Source organism: Aythya fuligula, chromosome 3, assembly GCF_009819795.1.
Source record: "Aythya fuligula isolate bAytFul2 chromosome 3, bAytFul2.pri, whole genome shotgun sequence".
Taxonomy (NCBI): Eukaryota; Metazoa; Chordata; class Aves; order Anseriformes; family Anatidae; genus Aythya; species Aythya fuligula.
The window spans coordinates 15,521,499-15,544,099 of NC_045561.1; the positions used below are offsets into that span (position 1 = coordinate 15,521,499).

Below are 22,601 nucleotides of genomic sequence, written 5' to 3' on the forward strand. Positions count from 1 at the left end.
TATCTGTGATTCAGCCACAGCAATGAAAAAGAGTCTTATGTTCTGTATGTGGGCACCAAACCCATGTAACCAATGGCAGCTTTTTAATGAGAGTATGAATGAGAGTTAGTGAAGGTTATCTGTACTGGGCATTACTCTCACACTTCTAAGGTGTCATGTGGTATGCAAAAAAAAAAAAAAATTCCGTTATACTGTATCTGATTAAATACATTCAGGACTGGTAGTTTGGACTTGGCTTAATTTTATTAAGAAAACTGTACTGAATGGGGAAGAAAAGCAGTCTTTTGTTTTTTTGTTTTTACAGTGTTTTTTGTTTGTTTGTTTTACAGCCTCATTTAGACAAGAAAAGACACCCCTTGGCTTATAACGTTAAGCTACTGCTTAGATCGATTTGATCTGTGCTTTTGTCCTTCATCACAATTTGAGCTATTGATTATATTTATTAAAACCAAATCTCAAGAAACATAAACCTTAAGTGCTATGCTGCTCCAGATCAGGCTGCTCTGAGCAGTCTGATCTGAAGCTAATCCATTCCCTGCTGATTTCACTCTATTTTCAAGCAGAGTTCTGTTCTGTGTTCATTTTTTCGTTTGTTTGTTTGTTTTTGTTTTGTTTTGTTTGCTTTGTTTTGTTGCTTTTCCTCTCTCTCTGGTGGGGGGGTGGGGGGGGGGGCGGGAAGAGAGAGCATTTAATTTTAAATTAAAACTGCTAATGGGAGCAGAGGGGTCTGGGTCTGGATTCATTTTTCTGGTATACAAAGTGAGACCATGAAGTTTATCTGGCTCATATTTGTGCAGATTTTTCTCTCTGCATACCACATGACACCCACACTTCACATTTCCGCACACCTAGTCTAGGTTTTACTAATTCAGTACATCTTCAGCATATCTTCAACTGCTGAGATTGGTGGCTATGTGCTACATGAAGGCATTTGATGCAGAGAATTGCTCAGGGATCCTTTGGTTAATCCCAAGATCAATGAAAGCAGGATAACCCTGGAGGGATGAGGGGGAATGGGCTAAAGTTGCACCAGGGGAGGTTTAGGTTGGATATTAGGAAGAACTTCTTTACCGAAAGGGTTGTTAGGTATTGGAACAGGCTGCCCAGTCACCATCCCTAGAGGTATTTAAAAGATGCTTAGATGTAGAGCTTAGTGATATGGTTTAGTAGAGGACTTGTTAGTATTACATTAGAGGGTGGACTTGGTGATCTTGGAGGTCTCTTCCAACCCAGATGATTCTGTGATTCTGTGATGGTTTAGTGGGTGATATCAGTGGTAGGGGAATGATTGGACCAGATGATCTTGGAGGTCTTTTCCAACCTTAATGGTTCTAAATTATCTTTTCACAAATTATTCATTAAATCTATTCCAGAGCTTATGCCAGCTTCTTGCATCCAGGCAAGCTGTACGAAGGAGTTCTGGCAGTCTGTGTGCAGCATGAAAAGCCATGTCATCTTGTTTGCTTACAATCTAGCTGCCTCTTGGCCTCGCACAATGCCTCTGTTATTTCATGTCTTTGATCAGCGGTATTGCCCTTCTCTTTACCTCTTCTAATGGTAACATAACCTTTTGGAGGTGAAGGGGATCAGAACTGTAACCTGTATTCAAACAGTGTGTGAACCACTGTTTTTTACATGGAAAACGGGGAGAAAGTTATTAGAAAAATAGTGCAGCAAACAGGTCACACAGAGCCTTTAAGCACTTGGAGTGTTATGAGCCTGAGTCTGCTTTACAGTTCAAAAAGAAATCTATTCCAGCTGCTACCATCACTTCTCCCTGCTACAAAATTCAGGGCTTTGTGTGTGAAGTCTGGGAGAAGCCAATTCATAATGCCTGCAAGCTGTGAGCGAAGGAAGAGATCACCTTTTGGTCAGCAGTTTGCTTCCTGAAGGACCTAGTCTATGTGAAAAGAAATTTCAGTCTTGCTGAGTTTCTGATTCCCTGGCTATTTTTCAGTAGATTATGTATTGCAGTTTGATATGATGAGCGGGAAGCAGCAAGCTTCAAGGAGGAATGGTTTTGAGGAAAGTGTTTCGAACATGGAAAAATAATAATAAATAAATAAATAAATAAAAGTAGTACAGGTGGAGAGGGCAGTAAGAAAGAACTTGAAATTTCATACTGGCAGCATATATCCCCTGGTGTTACAAAGATTAGCAAAATGACCTTAAAGAAGAGTTAGTGGAGAGATGAAGCATTCTTTTAATATTTTTATTATTGTAGAATGCTGAAACATTTTGGTGGCATTTATTTTTGGAAATGTTTTGTAGAGCCAATTCTCAGTGGAGACACTGAAAGCATGACCTCTGATTCAGTTTTACCTTTTGATCTTCTGTCAAAGACAGTACACTAATCCTATAATCATTTTAATCTAAGGAGCAACCTCTTCTTCTGTGATGTACAAACATTTGCACTAGCTGTAAATATTGAATAATATTTCATCACTTCAGTCTAGACAGAGATCACCTGCTCCCAATAGTGCTAGAACAGGTGGTGTTTGCCTGTCCTCATGCTGGCATGTCAAACAGCAAGTCCTCTTCTGACAGAGCTGCCCTAGGCAGGTTTTTTGCTCCTCTGATGTGTTTCTCAGTGGAGATATGTGTGTCTCTCCAGCCCTGTCTGTCTCAGGGACATCTTGAGTGTTGTAATGTTTTTGTAGCCAATCCTCTTTACATATTTCACTTACATGAATTTATCCTTTCCTTCTTGAATGTCCACCACCCAGAGAGTCCTGTAGAAAGGAGCTGCATAGCTTAACTAGATGCTGTGTAAGAATTAAGTCCTTCCATTTTTGTAACTCTTCTCACCTAGCTACTGCCCTGATCATCATGGACACTTGTCACCTTGCTCCTCACTCCCCTTCCAGATCATTTTTGATTATGGTATGAAGACCTTGTGCAGGTCTCTGTGGAATGCCTATTATGACATTCCTTCACTTAGATAACTGTTACATCCTTGTTTCTTCCAGTCAGGTTTTATCCAATTTCACGCAAGATGTTGTCTTTCACTGCCATTCAGAGACCTTATAATTCAAGAGAGCTGATGGAAAGGTGCGTAGGAAGGGGGCAGAGGTATAGGTTTCATCTGCTGAGGCTAGATATTGGAAAGGATATATTTTTCCAAGCGTGACTGCTAAGGTTTTTCTTTGGGGTCTTTCATAATCTGCAGCTATGACATGAGCAAGTTTCTCCTGTTTCTGTTTCACCATTCTGTTGGCTTCTTTGATCATCTATGTTTATTAATTTTAGTTTAAAAAAGAAATGTCTCTCCACAGCGGGTTCATCTTCAAGCAGAACTTGGAAGGTGAAAGCACTAAGCATATCTTTATTCTGAATATAAGCTAAACTTTCATTTACCAGTGTCATCAAGGTGGCATCTTTCTGAAAAAAATAATACTTGCTTTCAAATTCATTATAGATCCATTTTTGACACTAGTACAAGATTGTCATTGTTTGCTATTGATCTGTCAACCTTAAACAAAATACTGCAGTTAGTATGTCCTACCATATTTGTTCAGGATCATCATTTTAGCATCTAAAGGTAAATCCATGTCCAGTGGAAGGTAGATAAATAAATTCAGTATTTCATAAAACCATAGAATAGTTGGGTTGGAAGGGACCTCAAAGATCACCTAATTCTAATCCCCCTGCCATGAGCAGGAACACCTTCCACTAGACCAGGTTGTTCAAAGGCCTATACAACCTGGCCTTGAACACTTCCAGGGGTGGAGCATCCACATCTTCTCTGGGCAACCTTTTCCAGTGCTTCACCACCCTCACAGTAAAAAATCTCCTGGTAATATCTACTCTAAACCTACCCTCTTTTAGTTTAAAGCCATTACCCCTTGTCCTATCACTACACTCCCTGGTAAAGAGTTCCTCTTCAACTTTCCTGTAGCCCTCCTTAGGTACTGAAAGACTGCTATAAGGTTTCCCCAGAGCCTTCTCTTCTCCAGGCTGAACAACCCCAGTTTCCTCAGCTTTTCTTCATAGGAGAGGTGCTCAATCCTTCTGATCATTTTCATGGCCTTCCTTTGGACTCACTCTCATAGGTCTATGTCTTACTCCAGAGCTGAATGTAGTACTATAGGAGGAGTCTCACAAGAGCCTCCCTGAATCACCTCCCTTGACTTGCTGGTCCTGCTTCTTTTGATGCAGCCCAGAATATGGTTGGCTTTCTGGGATGCAAGCATGCACTGCTGGCTCTTATTGAGCTTCCCAACAACCACCCAAGTCTTTCTCCTTAGAGCTGCTCTCAATCCATTCTCCACTCAGTCTGTATTTGTGCTTGGGATTGCCTAGAGCCAGGTACAGGATCTTGCACGTGGCCTTGCTGAACCTCACGACGTTCACATGGTTGCAGCGGTGAGCTAGTCTTTGCTAATATCATGGAAAGTGCATTTTATTTTATTTCATTTAGTACAAGTGGAAGTATTAAGGCTTCCTGGGTTTGTCATTTGCTTCTGTATATCAAATTGGTGATGTCTGTGGGGAAGAGATCTCAATAACTCTGAAAGACTGTGAAGAAGAAAAGAAACTGTCAGGGGAATGAAGAATGAAATTGAAAGAATCCATCCACCTGCAATTTATATCCTTGTGAATGTTTCCCTCAGCAGTAGTTAATAGTTAATCTGAGAAAAGTTTGTGACATGGAAACTAGAAAGAGCTTGAAAGAGCACCAGTGCCTTGCAAATACATGGTGAGCAATGGCAATAAACGGAAGTGTTTACTGAACTTGAAAGCAACGTGCAAAGTGTGGCAGTCATTATTTGAAAACCTCATTGTGGCTGTTGCTATTGCAGTGCATGGACTTCAAGCACTCTTATGCACACAAGAAGAGGCTGTTGCTCTTGGTGCTCCCGTGCTTGGTGTGCCATGTCCTTATTCGTCTTGCACAGACAGCAGCACAACCAGGATACAGCTGCTGACCCCTAGCATTAGTTAGCTGGCATATTCAGATCAGAGGAAGGCCTGAGCAGAGGACATGAACAGGAGGTTTTGCTTCTTTGCATGGTGCCAGAGTAAGAGGAGGATGGGATTTATCAACTTTGTCACTATTGGTGTTGGTTATTTCAAAACATATGTATCTAAAATTCAAATGTACGTTTTAGTATGTAAAAGGAAGGAAATGATCCTCTCGCCACAGTGGGATGTGAGATCACGTGACATAGGGCCAGCATATTTATGTTTTAACTGAATCAACACAAGTCTAGCTGGTACCCTGAGAACAGCAGAGGACATGCCGTTCACATCCTGGACCCTGCGTTTGGGAGATGCTATTTTCCCCAGACTGCAGGCTGAGTTAGTTATTTTGGCACTCATGATGCTCTTTGGAAAATACAGCACATATTGGATAGCAGAAAGAATATTTACAATTACACAGCTCACACTCAGACCCAGACTGAAGGAAAAAAAAAAAAAAAAAAAAAAAAGTACAATTGAGTCTCCAAGTGCTATTTCTTAAACAGTTTTTGACTGCTCAGGTATTTGGGAATATCAGACATCTCATTGCAACTTCAAACAAGGCTTTCGATGTATCCAAATAAATCCCAATATTTGGTGGCAGCCCTGGTACTTCTTAGGCTGTGTGCACTAATTAAGGGAAGTTACGGTGAGTATCTTTTTATGTTATTATTCCATGATATTTCAGCTTGGTCCCATTAAACAAAGTTGTCGTAGTGGTTATGAGGATACAAAGAATGTTAAAAGAGGTTGAAAAGCATGCTACTTGACACACTAGAGGGCTGAGCAATCACTAGTTGTATGAAGTTGAATGGGAACAAGTTCCAGATTCTGCACCTGGGATGGGGCAACCCTGGATATAGATACAGACTGAGGGATGAAAGGCTGGAGAGCAGCCCCACAGAAAGGGATCTGGTGGTTCTGGTCAGTGGCAAGTCAACAGTGTGCCATGACAGCCAAAAGCACCAGCCACATCCCAGGGTGCATCAAGCATGGCATTGCTAGCAGGTTGAGGGAAGTGATTGTCCTGCAACTTGTCTGCACTGGTGTGGTCTCACTTCAAGTTCTGTGTGCAGTATTGGGTGCCACAACATAAGAAGGACATAAAACTATCAGACAATACCCAAAGGAGGGCTATGAAGATGGTGCAGGGTCTAGCGGTCAAGACATATGAGTGGCTGTGGTTACTTGGTTTATTCAGGCTGAAGAAAAGACTGAGTGGAGACCTCATGGTGGCCTATGGTTTCCTCATGAGGGTGTGGGGAGGCACTGATCTCTTCTGTCTGAGGACAATTATGGGGCCAAAGGGAACAGCATGAAGCTACATCAGGGGAGGTTCAGATTAGATATTAGGAAAGGGTTCTTCATTGTGTGGGTGGTTTGGGCACTGAACAGGCTCCCCAGGAAAGTGGTCACAGCACCAACCCTGCTGGAGTTCAAGAAGCATTTGGACAATGCTGTCATACACGTGGTTTGATTTTTGGTTGGTCCTGTGTAGAGCCAGGATTTGGACTTGATCCTCGTCGGTCCCTTCCAGCTTGGGATATTCTATTATTCTATGATCTTTCTAATGAATTAGTCAAGCAAGATGACAAAGGCATGTTATTTGGTGTTTTGCTAAGCAAGGGTTCAGCAATACATTATGCAGAAATACTTCCACTTTGAAGAGGGTTTTACCTTCAGTAAGGCATCCAACACAGAATTTATGGAATTTTGTCCCTACACAAATTTTTTCGGTCAATAAAAATAGCATCATATATGGAGAGATTGCCAACTCAGCAAGTCCTGAGGTCTTAGAGGTAGAAACACTACACACAAAGAACACCTGTCACCTTTCTGGTATGACCTCAGTTGATGAAGAAACCACTGTTCCTCTCCCTGCTGAGGAATAAGATCCTTTTAGACACGTTCTTGGGACAGGAAAAAAGCTGAAGTGACCAGCTGTGTGTAAGCCAGATAGCTATTCTTGCTCCAAATCAAAAGAGGGGAAGAAAGTTTTGAAGAAGACAATACCTAAAAAGCCCCCCATCTGCTTAGATTGTAGACATTTTCCATTACTCTATTTTCCTTGACAAGTTGCCTGCAGGAAAGAACATAAAATAAAACACTCTCTGCGGAAGAATAAAATACGTCGGACTTGTGCAATGTTCCTTTTGTTAGGAAAGTATGAAGAGATACTAATATAAATAGATACAACACTGAGAGTTTACTCAGAGTGAATTAATTTTTAATAGCTCCTCACCATAAAGATGGTTGTAAACATCAAGGTCAGATTTCAAGGAAGTTGCATGTTTTATTACATGCTGTACATTTCTCTAAGACCCCTGTAAGTTAAGCAATGAGGAATGAGGAAGTGCTCTTCCAAAAGTAGTGTAGTGTCTCACAGGATAATCAATACTAATAAAGTACAGCTATTTGTAAAAATAAAGCAATCGCTATTTTCTGTTTTCTCTGTAACTGAGACAGAGTAACTTCATTCACTTATGTTATTTATCTTAGATGAAACACTTTTCACAGCATGTCTTTGACATTAATAGAAGCAATTTTGTCTGAGTTTTCAAGCTTACTGCTGGCACTTTTTGTGGGTAACTCCTTCCTACCAGTTAAACTGTTCCTGAATGTGAGCATGGTAGCTGTGATTCTGTTCTCTGAACCTAAAGAGGACTAATTTGTTTTTGCACTTTGTAACCTGTGACAAACCATTTTTTTCTCTGTGTATGTACTGAAGAGACCAACATCCTTGCGTCAGAGGGTGTTCTGCAGTCATTCTGCTCTGGGCACATCATTTGTGTTTGTCAAATGTGCTGCTTATTACTGCCTTGCATCTAAATCTTAACAAAATTATTTGTCAGACACTTTGCAAAAAGAGTTGACACATCCAGGTTACTAGCCTGAATAATCACAACTCTGGAGAGCTCAGTTCCTCTCCAGCTTTATTTCAGTGTAAAAAGCAACTCAGCCTAAATAGATGCAGAATTTTCACTAAGCAAGGAGCATAGAACATCTCAAATTGAGCTATGGTCTCGGTGTTTCATCTCTTTTCCTGGTTGTGATTCTTGTAATCTACTTTTTTTCTCCATCCTCTTTTTTTTTTTTTTTTTTGTTTTTTTAAATCCCAAGACTCCAAATTCACCCAAAGCTATTCAAGCAGAGGTATTTAAAGTAATTTTGGAGCTTTGTTTTCAACCGTCTGCACATGTGTCCTTAGAAAGGAGCTATATACAGCATAGTGGGGGTATGAACAGTGTTACTGTTCAGTGGATGCTTTGTCCAGAAATTAAAAGTGTATCAGTTCTGAGACTAAACATGCCATGTTTTTTGGAAAACTAAGAAGAGGAGGGGAGTGAACATACAGGCTTTTTTTTGATGATTTTTTCCAGTTTTGTAGTCTAACTGATGCTTTTTTTTTTCTCTTACAAAAAAATTGTGTCCTTCCTCATCTCTACTTATCAGCTCTTAACTGGTGAGAGGCACAGCATGCAACTTATTAGCTGACCTATGCAGGGACTTGGTAGAAAAACAAATCCCACAGAGATATTTATGTGTGTCTGTGAGCAGCATTGCAACTCTGTTGGGGAAACGGGACCTCAGCAGGGCAGGCAGAGAAGTGCCTTGTTATCTATGTTACAGGATGGTGGGCACTCAAATGAAACATCAGCTGTTCCATTAAAATGCTTCACTACAGCTTTTTGTGTCTGGATGGAATTATTTCACCTAGTAAGTATTCACTGCATTTAAAATAGGAATGCCATCACTACTATTCATTGCACTTCTAATCTAATTTAAAAAAGAAAAGGAAATTGATTTTAAGGGAGACGACTAGTAAAAAAAAAAAAAAAAAAAAAAAGTAAATTTTCATGAGCGACTGCACATATTGCCTTTTAAATTCAGCCCTGCAAAGCAGGCAGGCATTACTAATAACCATACCATCACAGTTCTAATTGTATTTACTTTGTCTGTACATTACTTTGTCTAATAGTGCACAAATGAAAACATTTTCTTTCCCAGAGGTGCCTACTTACGTCACTGCCAGACCTGGAGAGATTCCTGAGTAGCATACCTGAAAAGATGATGTTGTCTCCCATATTTATAGGACATTTTTCAGTCAAATTTATAGTACATTTTTCAGTCAAATAGAAGAATGGTGTGACTGTCCTATCTTCAGAAAGGACACAAACTTGCATGCAGCTGTAATCTTTGCACTTTATGGGTTTCACTCCAGTAGTCTCTTGTAAAAATTTAATGTTTCATCAGTTGGCTTATTTCTGTTTGTGGTTGCCAGCTGTGATCAGATTGCTTCCATTTCTTCCATTTTAGTGGAATTAGAAAGACAAAAAAAAAAATGTAGTAGTCTTTTACAGAAAAAAATAAAGGGGTGACTTTCTGATTATAATGCTGACCTGAAACTCAGGATCTCTAGTTACAAGCCATGACCATGTGACAAATTTCCTCTGTGGTCTAAGAAAATATCTTCTGGTTTGTGTTTGTATAACAAAGGCAAATGTAATTATTTCTGTATGAAATTAAAGGGAAAGGGCACCAAGATACCTGTAAAAATTTATTGTATCCAATTTTCTTTTGGTTTTGGACTGAATTAATCCTTTTTCAGGACCTGATGCCTCTGTTAAAATATATGTATAGATATATATTAATTAGATCTTTATTTTGCCCATTGATTCTGTTAGGAGGTCTCACTTAGGGGATATTTGGATGTTTGTTTTTCCTTGGAATACTCTCCTTTAACTGCTCTTCTCACCCCATGTTCATTAACCAGCTGCAGTCTGGATAACTTTTCAGTTATATGAATAGTCATTACTTCTGCTCGGTTTTAGTTTTCATTTGGATGATGGAGTAGCTCTGTGAAAACAGGAGCCAGTAGTATGCTGGAGCAGTGTTTTGTCAGTACTGATGCCATTCCTCCTGATACTGTCAGACATATGAAGTCTCAGCCTCAATGTCTCATGGAACTGAGGAAAATTATATAGATCTCACTCTTTTTTTTTTTCTTTTTCCAAATTAAATCCTCATGACTGCTGAAAATAGCTTTAAAACATTATATGAATGCACTCTAAAGACAATGGAAACCAGAAAAGCAATCTTTTTGCATTTAGCTCAATGATATTTGAAGCCTTTTTTGTGATGGTTTTGGATCTGGTTTATATGTTTTGAATTCCTCTCTGCATACTGATAGGAAGGGGAACCATAGCTATGTCCAAAAGCAGCTGCAGACTGCTTTGTAGATTACAGATATCTTCCCCCTAGACAGCTGATTTTCACACTGATCCATGAAAATAATTTTTAAAAATTTTAAATTTAGAATGTTTAGATTTAATCACAGTTTGAGAAAGGAATCATACGTTCATACATCATACATTTGTTTTTAGGTGAACATACTGCAACTCATGCTTCAAGATTCACAGGGTCTGAAGTCTGTCTAGGCTCTGTATGCACTCAGAACAGTGCTCTTCCATTTGCTTCAGGGAACCTGCCTTGGGCTGAGTAATCTAGCCACCTTCATGCCAAAAACACATGCAACAGCTGCCTTAAAATAAATTTTCTAAGAAAAAAAAAAAAAAAGGCTGAACACAGGGTCTAAAGAAGACAGTTCTGGTTAGAGATTCAGGCAGCTCACTGACTTATTGTTAGGATTTCTGTGCTCAGTGTATGAATTTCTACTCCAAAATCAAAACTCTTAATTCTTTACCATTAACAAAGTAGGTTTTGCCCTGTTATATTATCAAATTTCTATTTTCCCTTAATGATTCATTGAAGTATTTCAAAATATTAAGAAAAATATATTTTTATGACTAATTCGAGGAAAAATATATTTATATTCATGTATTTCTGCATATTCCTCTTCCTAGAGACATATTAACTAGACCCACACCCTAGTCAAAGATAAGGCATTTCAATGAGCTGAGGGCTTATAAATTTTCTTTACAAATTTAAATCAAATCAAATCTTATCTCAAAAGAATTTCATGATTCATTCCAGTGAGAATTAATATAAAAGTTTAGGGCCAGGCTGACACAGACAGATTGGTTTACACCATCTAGGACACAATCTGCAATGCCTCTTTGTTTTCTATTACAGAACAAAAAGCAAAATAATCCTTCGCTGTTGCATTGACTCACCAAGCAAAAACACAAAAAAACATGGGGCAGGATTTTGTTGGTCCTTGTATTTTGTCAAAAGAACACCAAGTAGGTCATGGCATCATATTGTCTTATCCAGAAATATAACGCAGTCTCACCTGTTGCTTGTGCTGGTACCTCAAGTGCATCTCCAAAGCAAGATGCAAAAACAAAGAAACAACAAAAGAATTACAAAGAAAATAAATTACATTTTATTGTAAATCTTTCTATCTGACAAAATACACACTGCTGTAGAGGATTAGAAGGTGAGAGCATCAGTCTATTAGCTCGGAGACTAGAGTAAAATGGTTTTCAAAATTCTGTATTTATTTCTTCAGAACTGAATTTGGTTATTTAGCATTATGGTCACCAAATCTTTTGGGCTTTTTTATTTTGTTTCCATATCTGACTGATGCTGTTCACTTTAACATCATGAATTTGCCATTTACATAAGCCAGGATAGACAAATCTACAAGATGCGTACATTCTGATTAACTGTGTAGATCAGAGAAGTTGGTTTTAGAGTGTTTTGAAAAAAAAAAAAAATTTAGCCATGCTTAATGAAGCAGAAATAAATGTGGTTTTTTGTGTGTGTTTGTTTTGGGGTTTTTTGTGTGTTTTTTTTGGGGGGGTGGGTGGGTGTGTTGTTGTTGTTGTTTTACTAGTTTAATTTATGATAATTGATGCAGTCCTTTGATGTGCAAGATTATTGCTGGTGGGAAGGAGCTTTATTGAGGAAGGAAAGTAAAGGAGCTGGAAAGAGGTGGGAAGAGGGGACACCAGCTCAATCGAAACAAATTCTAATGGAGACCTTTGCCAAAGAGTGTTTTCATAATTACTCAAGAAAAAGTTTCTGGGACCAGGGTCTGAGAATTCATTTGATGAACATAGAAAATACAGCATTTCACACTTAAGTGACCAACCTCACAAACACAGTGTATTTACACTGATTTGCTCACTGCGCCCACTTTACATGTTTTTCATGTACTTTTGTTTCTAGAGACAATTTGAAGACCTTTATGGATCTACTTTTCTAATCTTGTCATTTACCAAGTCTTTTTACTTATCCGCACCTTAGGCGTCAGATACTTGAATAGTTGCATACAGTCCTCTGTCTCTTCTTGGTGAAGCCAGTCTGATTTCTGTACCTGAATTCACATAGGGCTGAATGGAAGAATATTGTTTTTTTCTGGAGTATTTTTTTCCCCTTCATGTCTTATGCTATGTCTGTCTGAACTACTTCAGCTGCAGAAGACTCTATTTTAGGAAAAAGTTCAATAAATCTCTTTGTAGCTGAAAATGTTGGAGGGTTATTCAGGATCACTTTACCAGTACCTGATAATTTCTGTTCTTTGCATCATGTCTTCTACAAGCTTTGAGATTAACTTGGCACTATGATATTTCTCTTATACTAGACACAGCCTTACAGAAACAAGATGTATTTGGGTTGTTTGCTACTCATTGTGATATAAGGTTGTATAAGTCATCTGTGTCAGTGGCTTCATATTAACTGAAACCTTGCCCTCTTAAATAGCCAGGTTTAGATATCTCTGTATAAATAAATAAATCAGTAGGAGATAGTTCTGATCTAGTCCTGACAGGTCTAGCCTTAATTAGAAACAGTTTTTTAGTAGTTTTCTAATAGAAAAAAATACAGACAGCTATTCATGAGATGAACAAAAAATGATAAAAGGCATATAAAATGCACAAAACTTAGGAATGAAACGTGAAAACCTGTGGAAAGTGTGCATGTTCAGTCCAGAGAAATATCTGATAGTAAGCTTTATTGTCTCTCCAAATGTAAAAGTATTTTACTGCACAAAAGAAACCAACTACTCCCAATGGTTAGGAAAAACTATGTAGGGAATAATCAGTTAAATACTATGCAAATTTGTATATTTAAGTGCATGTTTATACTGTAATTTATATATATATATATAAAGTGCAAGTGGGTTTGCACAACTTTAGCAGCTAACTTTAGTTTCTATCAATAACCTCCCAAAAAATAGCTTTCAACAGATGTATTTAAATCAGAATTTAGAAACCTCTCCAGCACTTTAGGGGTTCTATGCAATGAGAAATGGGCTAGATTTAAATCTAGTTTATACTGCTGTACATAGGTAATAACAGTAGTTATTATATCCGTCTTCTATTTCCAGACATGTAGGATGCAGGATAATCATGTTCACCACTTGGGGTTTGTTTTATTTCCTGTCATTGTTTCTGCTTTCTCATTATTTTTTAAGTTTTTGGTGGCTCCAACACTGGGGGCCTTGCTAGAATTTCTAGGATGTATTGTAGCTTATATATTGATAACACTAACCGTACTGAACTTTGGACTTTAAAAAATTATTTTTTTTTTAATCTGTCCAAAGGAAATCAAATCTAACTGTAATGCCTTTAGAGAGAATGCTAGGGTTAAGATCCCTCTTGTCCTCCCTCATTGCCCAAGGAGTATCATAGCCCTGGCTGTGCAATGCTTGAGCTGCAGCCGGACACAGGGAGAGGTCTCTTGGCTGCTGAGCAGCACTTGGGATGAGAGGGGTACTTGAAGCTGAGACTCCCATTCCCTGTGTCTGTCCTTCTGCTGCCAGGGCAGCACTGAGAGAGCACAAAGCCTTCCTCCACTTCAGCAAAGCTGCTGTGAGCAGGAGCTTTAGCTTTTTGTACTTGTGGAGGGCATACAAGACCTGGGTGCTTTGGAGTTGAGATGGAGACATGCATTTAGTTTCCTGGGGTCTAAGTCTGCACAGCTCCCTGCTTAGGGTACAGGTTTTTGGATCACCTAACCTTTGGTCTAACCTTTCTCACACATTGTACCAGGCACCTGGCTCTTGGTTTTTAATTTTACGTCATGTGCATAACTTTTATGGTTTTCTGTGCTCTCTTTGCAGGTGCCTAAGTCCTAGCATTATTTTTTACTACCAAATAATGCATCTTTCCATTAAGCACCTGTTTTTTAAAGGATGCTTTTGTTTGTTTTGACATAAAATATGCTTGAAGAAAAGTGGACTGTATTCATTTCTTTGACTTTAAATATTTCCAGTAACAAAAACAAGGAAATGCTTATCAATTATTTTCCCCATGTGACCTAGCAAGAATTCGTACTGAATACCAGTATCTCAAGTAAAGTACAGATTGATTCTTGGAGCCTAATTTGTGAGATTTATTGACAATACAGCATGCCACTAGTTATAATGGACTCCTATTCATTATACAGTTGATAATTCAACAACTAGCTGATTCTAATTTTCAGTGTTAGTTATAACATTAAAGCTAACTTTATTAGCCTAACAGGGACATTTAAATACAATTAACCTTAGTTTTTTAAGTGGAATGTGCGACTTCAGCTATTAAACTTCAGTTCTACTTTAGCAGCTCCAGGGCATCAGATATGAAGCTCCTGAATTCTGGCACCTTATTAGCACAAGGCAGGCTATTCAACAAAGAAACCCAAGGTTTGATCCTTCTATGCACTTATGGCTTTACTTCTGTGGGTAACCTCATACATCAATGAAGGTTCTTTCTTTTAATAAATTTCAGGATCAGGCTGTAAGTTCTTATTGTGGTAAAGAATGGCATAGGCCAGTATCTAATTAAAGAATTGCAAACCTCTTGATGATCTACAGAGAGAGGATCCATTTTAGAGTATTGCCATTAAAAAAATATAGGTGGCTTTTCAGACTGTGCCCACTTTCTAGGGCTCCAAATTCAGGCATGTGTTTCTACAAAGGAGAGGTTAGAAAAGGTTTCAAAGCAGATCAAAAAGTTGCCTGATGGTTCATCTTTGCAGCACTAAGCCTGCCGGGTGTTCTGCACAGATCCAATATCTGAACTCTGAAAGTACAGACATAGCTTTGCATGCATTACACTAGCCATGTTTTCAGTAGGGCTTTACAAATTGCCTGATCCAGGTTAGGCCTTTTCTGGAAGCTCCTTAATCCTTCTAACATTTGCATAATGATCTCAATTCTGCAATACTTGTGTGACAGTATTTAGAAGCTTTTTCTGACTTACATTAATAATTTTACAAGAATAATGGAATACCAGATTTACTTTATTATCTTTTCAGACTGAGAATACAATGCATTTTTAATGCTTAAAAAAAGTATGGGGCAAAATTCACTCCTGATGTAATCCCAGTGGCATCTGTAGAGCTAAATGAGGTGTGCATTGACCAACAAACTAAATGACAAATTGATCTCATGTATGTAGCAAACATTATCTGATGTTTAATTTGTGTTATCTGCTTGGTGTTTAACACATGAGAGTTTGAGTATGACATTTATTTCTGGCAGTACTTCTCCCTACAAACTCACTGTAGGGTTTCTCATGCCTCAGCTATGCTTTCTTGACCTGGCATCTCGTCATAAGCATATCATGTGAATTATGTGTCTTTATGAGTAGGTCATGTTTATATATGCAGTGATTTGTACTCACTACCTATGAATCATTAAATGCATGAAATAAAATAATTACCTAGCTAATACCTTATTTCTCCTAAGTGAAATTACTGCTCCTAAGTTATTGCTCTTAAGTGTAGTAGATATCCTACATTTTGTTTTTTGAGTAACATCAGAAGTTTTGTAGTCTTCTTTGTTTACTGTGATAAAAGAAGAGTTCAGGTTAACAAAAAGGTTTATACGGTATTTTAAATACTTATTCTTCATAAAGTATCTACAGTGACCTTTACAAATGATTAAAATGTTGTCTTGGTTCCTGTGTGATAGAGGTGTGTATTCTGAAGTCCCAATTTTATGGCATATTATGAATTAATTAGAAGAGAGACTGTGAGAAACAATGAAGAGTATTAAAGTGGCACTGATGGGAGATACTATCTGACTCCTTAATTTATCTTTGCAACAGCTTAAGGCTTATCTTGCATAAGCATGCATGTAGCACCTTACAACATTGTGTAAGCAACTCATCCAGGTTCAGCTCCACAGAGCTGTTTCATTCTATGCTTGAGTATCTCTCAAAAGAGAGGACAAGATGAAAAAAAACACTGTTACCTACCAGCATACAACACACCTGTGGTGACCAGCTGTTTGTTTCTTACTGAAGCCAACAGGGTACTTGCAACTCACTGGTGGATGCTTTTTTCCCACCAGCTCCAGCAGCAGACCAACACAGTGCTGTAATTTTGGCCCAGGCAGGCAGCTGGAGACCTATGAAGCATATGAACTTTATAGCTGTATTTAGACTGTGAAGCCTTCAGGATGGAGACTCACCTTGTATCAGTGATATCAGCTTTGTATCAGTGTTGGGGCAGAGTGGCTTGAAAGTTTTGCAGAGGAAAAGGATCTGGCAATGTTGGTTGATGCTCACCTGAACATGAGCCGGCAAAGTGCCCAGGTGGCCAAGAAGGCCAACGGCATCCTGGCTTGTGTCAGGAATTGTGTAGCCAGCAGGAGCATGGAGGTGGTCGTCCCCCTGTACTCTGCTCTGGTGAGGCCGCACCTCAAGTATTGCATTCAGTTTTGGGCCCCTCACTACAGGAAGGACATCGAGGCCCTGGAGTGTGTCCAGAGAAGGGCTACAAAGCTGGTGAAGGGCCTGGAGCATAAGTCCTGTGAGGAGAGGATGAGGGAACTGGGGTCATTTAGTCTGGAGAAGAGGAGGCTCAGGGGAGACCTCATTGCTCTCTGCAACTACCTGAAAGGAAGGTATGGGGAGCTGGGGGTCAGCCTCTTCTCACCCAGATAACTAGAGGGAATCGTGTCAAGTTGTGTCAGGGGAGGTTTAGTTTGGAAATTAGGAGACATTTCTTCTTAGAAAGAGTATTCAGGCATTGCAACAGGTTGCCCAGGAATGTGGTGGCATCACCATCCCTGGGGGTGTTTAAGGAAAGGTTGGACTTGGTGCTCTGGGACATGATTTAGTGGTAATAAGGAGTTGACTGGACCAGATGATCCTGGAGGTCTTTTTCAACCTCTATGATTCGATTTACCTTCTCTTCTATTCTAGGCCTCTTCTATTCTATTCTTGGCCTCTTCTGTACTGACAAAGGGTGTCACGCAGGTGTGTATTGTGAACAGTGAATAATCACATAATTTTCTCTATTTTCAGGAGATTTGTCCTTACCAAGATGAGAGTCATTCCAAAAGGAGCTTTTGCAGGACTTCATGACCTAGAGAAAATGTATGTATTGTATCAATATTTACTAGGAAACAACCATTTTACTTCAAACAACAGTTTCTAGATGCTGCTCCTTTTACTGCCTGTAAGCAGCTCCAGTCTCTGAACTCAACCTAGTTTCATCTTTCTGTATTTTTTTATTAAAAAAAAAAAAAAAAAAAAAGATAATTTATGTTCCAAAACACTGTTGTCATAAATACATTTTCATATCAACAAGTGGGCAGTCTTTGGTCAAAGGCCAGCAGGGAGTGTCATTGCAATCACACTCAAAGAGTGTGCTCAATGGTTTGATGTCCAGATGGAGATCAGTGATAAGTGGTGTTGCTCTGCAGTTGGTATAGGGACTGGCACTGTTTAATATCTTTGTTGGTGACTTGGACAGTGGGATTGAGTGTGCCGTTAGCACGTTTGTGGAAAATGCTAAGCTACGTGGTGCAGTTAGCACAACGGAGGGAGAACTTGAGACATGGGCCTATGTGAACATCATGAAGTTCAACGAGGCAAAGCCCAAGGTCTTGCACCTGGGTCAGGGTAATCCCAAACAGTAATAAAGGCTGGAAAATGAGTGGATTGAAAGCAGCCATTAAGAGAAGTGCTTGAGTTGATGAAAAACTCAACATGAGCCAGCAATACACACTTGCAGCCCAGAAAGCCAACCATAGTGCTGCATCAAAAGAAGCATGAACAGTAGGTCAAGGGAGGCAATTCTTCCACTCTACCCTACTCTTTTTAGACTGTACTTAGCTGTATTACTTACTGTATTCAGCTCTGGAGTCCCCAGGACATGAACCTTGGAAGTGTCATGGACCTGTAGGAGTGAGTCCAGAGAAGAGCCACAAGGATGATCAGAGGACTTAAGCAAGTCTCCTATGAAGAGAGGCTGAGGGAATTGGGGTTGTTCAACCTAGAGAAGGAAAATCCCTGGGGAAACCTTATAATGGTCCTTCAGTACCTACAAGGGGCTACAGGAAAACTGGGGAGGAACTCTTTACCAGGGAGTGTAGTGATAGGACAAGGGGTAATGGCTTTTAACTAAAAGAGGGTAGGTTTAGATTAGATATTACCAGGAGATTCTTTACTGTGAGGGTGGTGAAGCACTGGAAAAGGTTGCCCTGAGAAATTGTGGATGCCCTATCCCTGGAAGTTTTCAAGGTCAGGCTGGATAGGGCTTTGAGCAACCTGGTCTCGTGGAAGGTGTTCCTGCCCATGGCAGGGGGGGGCTGAAACTAGATGATCTTTGAGGTCCCTTACAACCAAAACCTTTCTATGATTCTATGAATTAATAAATGAAGTGCCAGAAGATCATGGGAAACTGATTAATTTGAGATTTTTCTAATAGGTCACAATAAATCAATGAAAGATTAGGGAGGAAAGTACTGCTGTTCATAACAGGTAAACCAGTTCTAAAGAATAAAAAGGACTGTACTGTTCATGTTTAGAGCCAGCTGGGAGGATGTGAGAAGTTCTTTGCAGATGATAGTTCTGAAAATCTTAGCACATAAAGAGAGGAAGCATTTAATTTTAGTGATAAACCTGAAGATATAATTATGAGCGCTCTTGATGAACAGATGTATCAGGTACCCATTAGTCTATTATGGAAGTATTGCAGCCCTCCACCACTAGTGTGATCATATGTTTCTTGATATTTTTTAGCTACAGAAAAATCTATGGGTTAACTGGTGCTAGCACCAGAAAAGGTAACAGTCACCATCAAATCTGAACTATTCTGGGGCACGTATGTTTTTTTCTAAATTATTTCATCTGTAAACAACTCACATTTTGTTTAGAAATGTATCCGGTATTTGCACTCTTACTGGAGAGGATCACAAACATATTGTTTGTCCAAAAGGGGAGAAAGGAGTCCGAGCAGAAGTAGGGAAATACACCTTAATATTTTATCTTTTCATTCTCTCTCTGTAAGGGCAAAAATGGAAAGGAATCAATTGCCAACATTTCTTTGCTTCAGCTTCTTTTTCCCCTCGTACTCTTGCATAAGTAAAGGATATAGCAGAAGATGGGCACACCAGAAGACATGGCAAGTAAAGGAAATATATTTTGAACCTAGAAAAGTATAGATAGATAAAGAACAAGCAGTGAACATGCTAGGGGGATTCAAGAGTTGTTGGCCAATATCAAGTAGAACCGCAGTAAATGCTTATTTTTCTTGACAAGAAAATAAAAAGGTCTTATTTTCTGTGTTAAGGAATTACCCGTTAGGGGTAGTATCAGTACTGTGTTACCAGTTTTTTGGCACTTGTTTCCCTGCAGTCATGCTGGATTCCTTTAAGCCTAGTTCTTATGGAAAACCATTCAGCTCTCTGGACAGTGAAGTGTGCTGCAAAGTGCATTAATCCCATTATCTTTAATTACTCAGAAACCATATGTCGGATATGTATGAAGTTAACGATCACATTGAATATGATGTCTCTTAAGTGGTGATTTATTGTTGACCAAAAAAATTACATATGAATGTGAGGTAAATTTGAAAATGTATCAATGTGCTATTAGTACCTGGAAGAGAAATGGGGACAGGCAGTTTATAGCAAAATATCCTTGAAAATAAAAGTGTGATAAATATGTAAATGAGACCAATCAACATCAACCAAGAATGCAGTATTTGCAAATGGTGTGGCAAACAGATAAAATTTGAAAATGATCACAAATCCAAAACCTAACCCATAAAACATTTATCAGAAATATTCATGATAATGTAGGGCAAAAAAAAAAAAGTGTGCAATCAAATGATATATTTGCATATAAAAACTGAGTCTTTGTATTAAAGCCTCTTTTTTCTTGCAAGATCATGCACAAAAAGGAAGTTTAAAGCAAACTGCAGTTTATTTAAGGAACAGAACTATTAATAATGTGATATCTCCATGTGGTAAAATGTAGATAGCCTGATGTATACAAATGAGATACTTCAATGTACTGCACGTAAGTGTTCGCATAGAACTAAATAGATTAAAAATTAGGAGAGTGACAATATATCCCGAGTGTTTTACTGATGAAAAGCAGTATCTTATGAAACCCAAAATATCTGTATTTGTTTTCACCAGTTGATCTCTGGTTGATTTCCAACAGTGTTTCTGAGAATGGGGTAGGTTTTAAGGTTCACAAATTGCAGGGAATGGTCATCTTTAGAATCATCCATAGGGGATGAGGTAGTTAAATACAAGTTAAGTCAGAGATGAGTCCTCTATAAGAATCTTAGGTCTTTTTTGTTTATATTCAAAGCAAATGAAGGTTTTTGAATACGGTCACTAAAAATGTCTGGTTTTCAAAGAAAACTCATTCAATACGTTTTTTAATTGTTCATGCTTTCTTTATGCATTGCTGTTTCATCCTATATATCTAAACAACTGAAAACCTTGAACAAATGTTTTTTGCCACAAAATGTTGAATATTTCCAGTCAGGTGCTTTCAGTCAGGCTCCAGTCATAGTCATGGAAGATCTTGTTTGTTTTCCATTTGTACTGTCCAAGGAATCTCCAATATGAACAGTAGAAACCATAAATCCATATGGAAAAAACTAGTGTGACCTCAAAATGTCAGCATGGAAAATCTGATCTGCCCTCCCTGTGAAGCTCCAGTTTTAGCTGCAGATCAAAATCTTGGTTTTCATCACATGCCAAATACAGATATTGGGGGAAGAAGAAAACTTCTACCATTTTCTGATTTTTAAAAGAATGAGAGCCCATTTGAAGCAACTCCAGCTTGTCTTTTTCTTTTTGCCCATCTAAAGTCCTTCAGATACTGAAAAAATATAAAGTGTCCATCCTGCAGACTGTCACATGGACAAATATTTTCCAGGAAAAAGATCTTCTTTTGTTAAATAAAATGCTCTAAGATATGAAATAAATTGGCAGGTTGTGATTATAAGAGATTTCTCTTAATAATGGTGTAACTTAAGTTTTCATACTGAAAACTATTTCAGAAACCCACAGGTCTGAGGAGCAGCCCAACCAGCTTATTGCTTTTAGCTCTGCGACTTCTACACAGCTTTGAGTTCATGTTAATTTAACAAATAGATGTTCAGGGAAGCAGCTTTGTTATTATAAGTTTAGTTTGCTGCTAAGAAGTCTTGGCCAAGACTAAACTGGACCATGGCAGCTTTTCTAGACTCCTGCTCAACCAACATATTTACACACCACCAGAACTGATTAATTCTTCAGTTACTAAAATAAAAAGCAATGCCAGACAGGCAAATAACTGGCAAAATCAATTCAGCATACTCTGCAGCTGCTATGTCATCTTCAACCTGCACTGAAAGTACTTAACCTGGAGAAGAGAAAGCCTGAAGCAATATTGAAATCTCATTTTTCTCTTGCTAAGTTTCCTACGGATTCTACAATGTAGCAAATTTTTGAATGTTGATTTAACAATGCATGACTCAGGCATCGTATTTATAGGGAATTTGGTCTGATCCTTAGTGGCTGAACTAATGATGGGGAGAATTAGGATATATTGTTATTACTCTAGGGAAAGGTGAATGCCTTGGTCCCACTTGGAAAAATCAATTGTCAGAAATGCCTGGCGCTAAGTATTAGATTTTATTTCAAGTCTTGGGGTGAGTGTGGTAGAGCAGAGAAGAAGAGGGATGGTGACTAGTAAACCTTAGCCAAAGAAGCTAGAGAACAATCGCAGCTCTGAGTCATCATGTGGATGATAGAAGCGGTCTGAGGATGCTGGTCTCCCTTGGCTTGAAATACCCCTGTAAAGATTTTTGGAGGACAAACCAAGTCTGACATAGGATTTTGTCATGTTCCTGCTCTGTGTCATCAAGGAAAGATACTCAGCGTATCCAGCTTTCTATGAACAGTGATATTGTTGTGGATAGTATTGCCTTACCCTGTGCAAGCCAAATAGCCTTTACTTTTGTATTGTGAAGCATCCTTGAAAATTTGTTGACAGTTATTTCTTTTGAAAGGTTTAAGCTAAAAAATAGTGCTTTACTTCATCATTTGCTATCAAATCTAACTTGTGCAACCCAAGAAAATTCAACCATGTGGATGAAAAATTTCTTGAACTGCAAGACATCACAGAAAAACACCTTTATTGACTTTATTTTATAATTTGCATTAATGTGAGAAGTGGTTTTCTTTTACATTTCTGGCAACAGCACATCATCGGAGCTTGATGAGTTAGATCCTTTATGAGAGCTCTGAAAATCCTGGAAAGTATTAAATCTTTTAGAGTTGAGGGAATCTGCTAGAGTTGACAGTCCTGGAAACTGAAGTCTTCTGTCCATGGAAGACAAAGATTATGTAAGCACTAGCTATCTGTAGCATCCACATGAATTTGTAGAGAAAATATCTCTGGATCATATATTTATTTCATCACTCAGTGCATTCAAGATTTTATGGTTTG

The 22,601-nt window shown here is 38.6% G+C and overlaps 1 protein-coding gene across 1 annotated transcript in view; it reads left to right on the forward strand.

Annotated features, from left to right (window-relative positions):
* Positions 1–22,601, forward strand: part of LOC116488050 (follicle-stimulating hormone receptor-like) — an 83,915-nt gene that overhangs the window by 15,702 nt on the left and 45,612 nt on the right. The window contains 1 exon segment of the mRNA XM_032185345.1: positions 17,166–17,237. Coding sequence (XP_032041236.1) covers positions 17,166–17,237 — 72 coding nt within the window.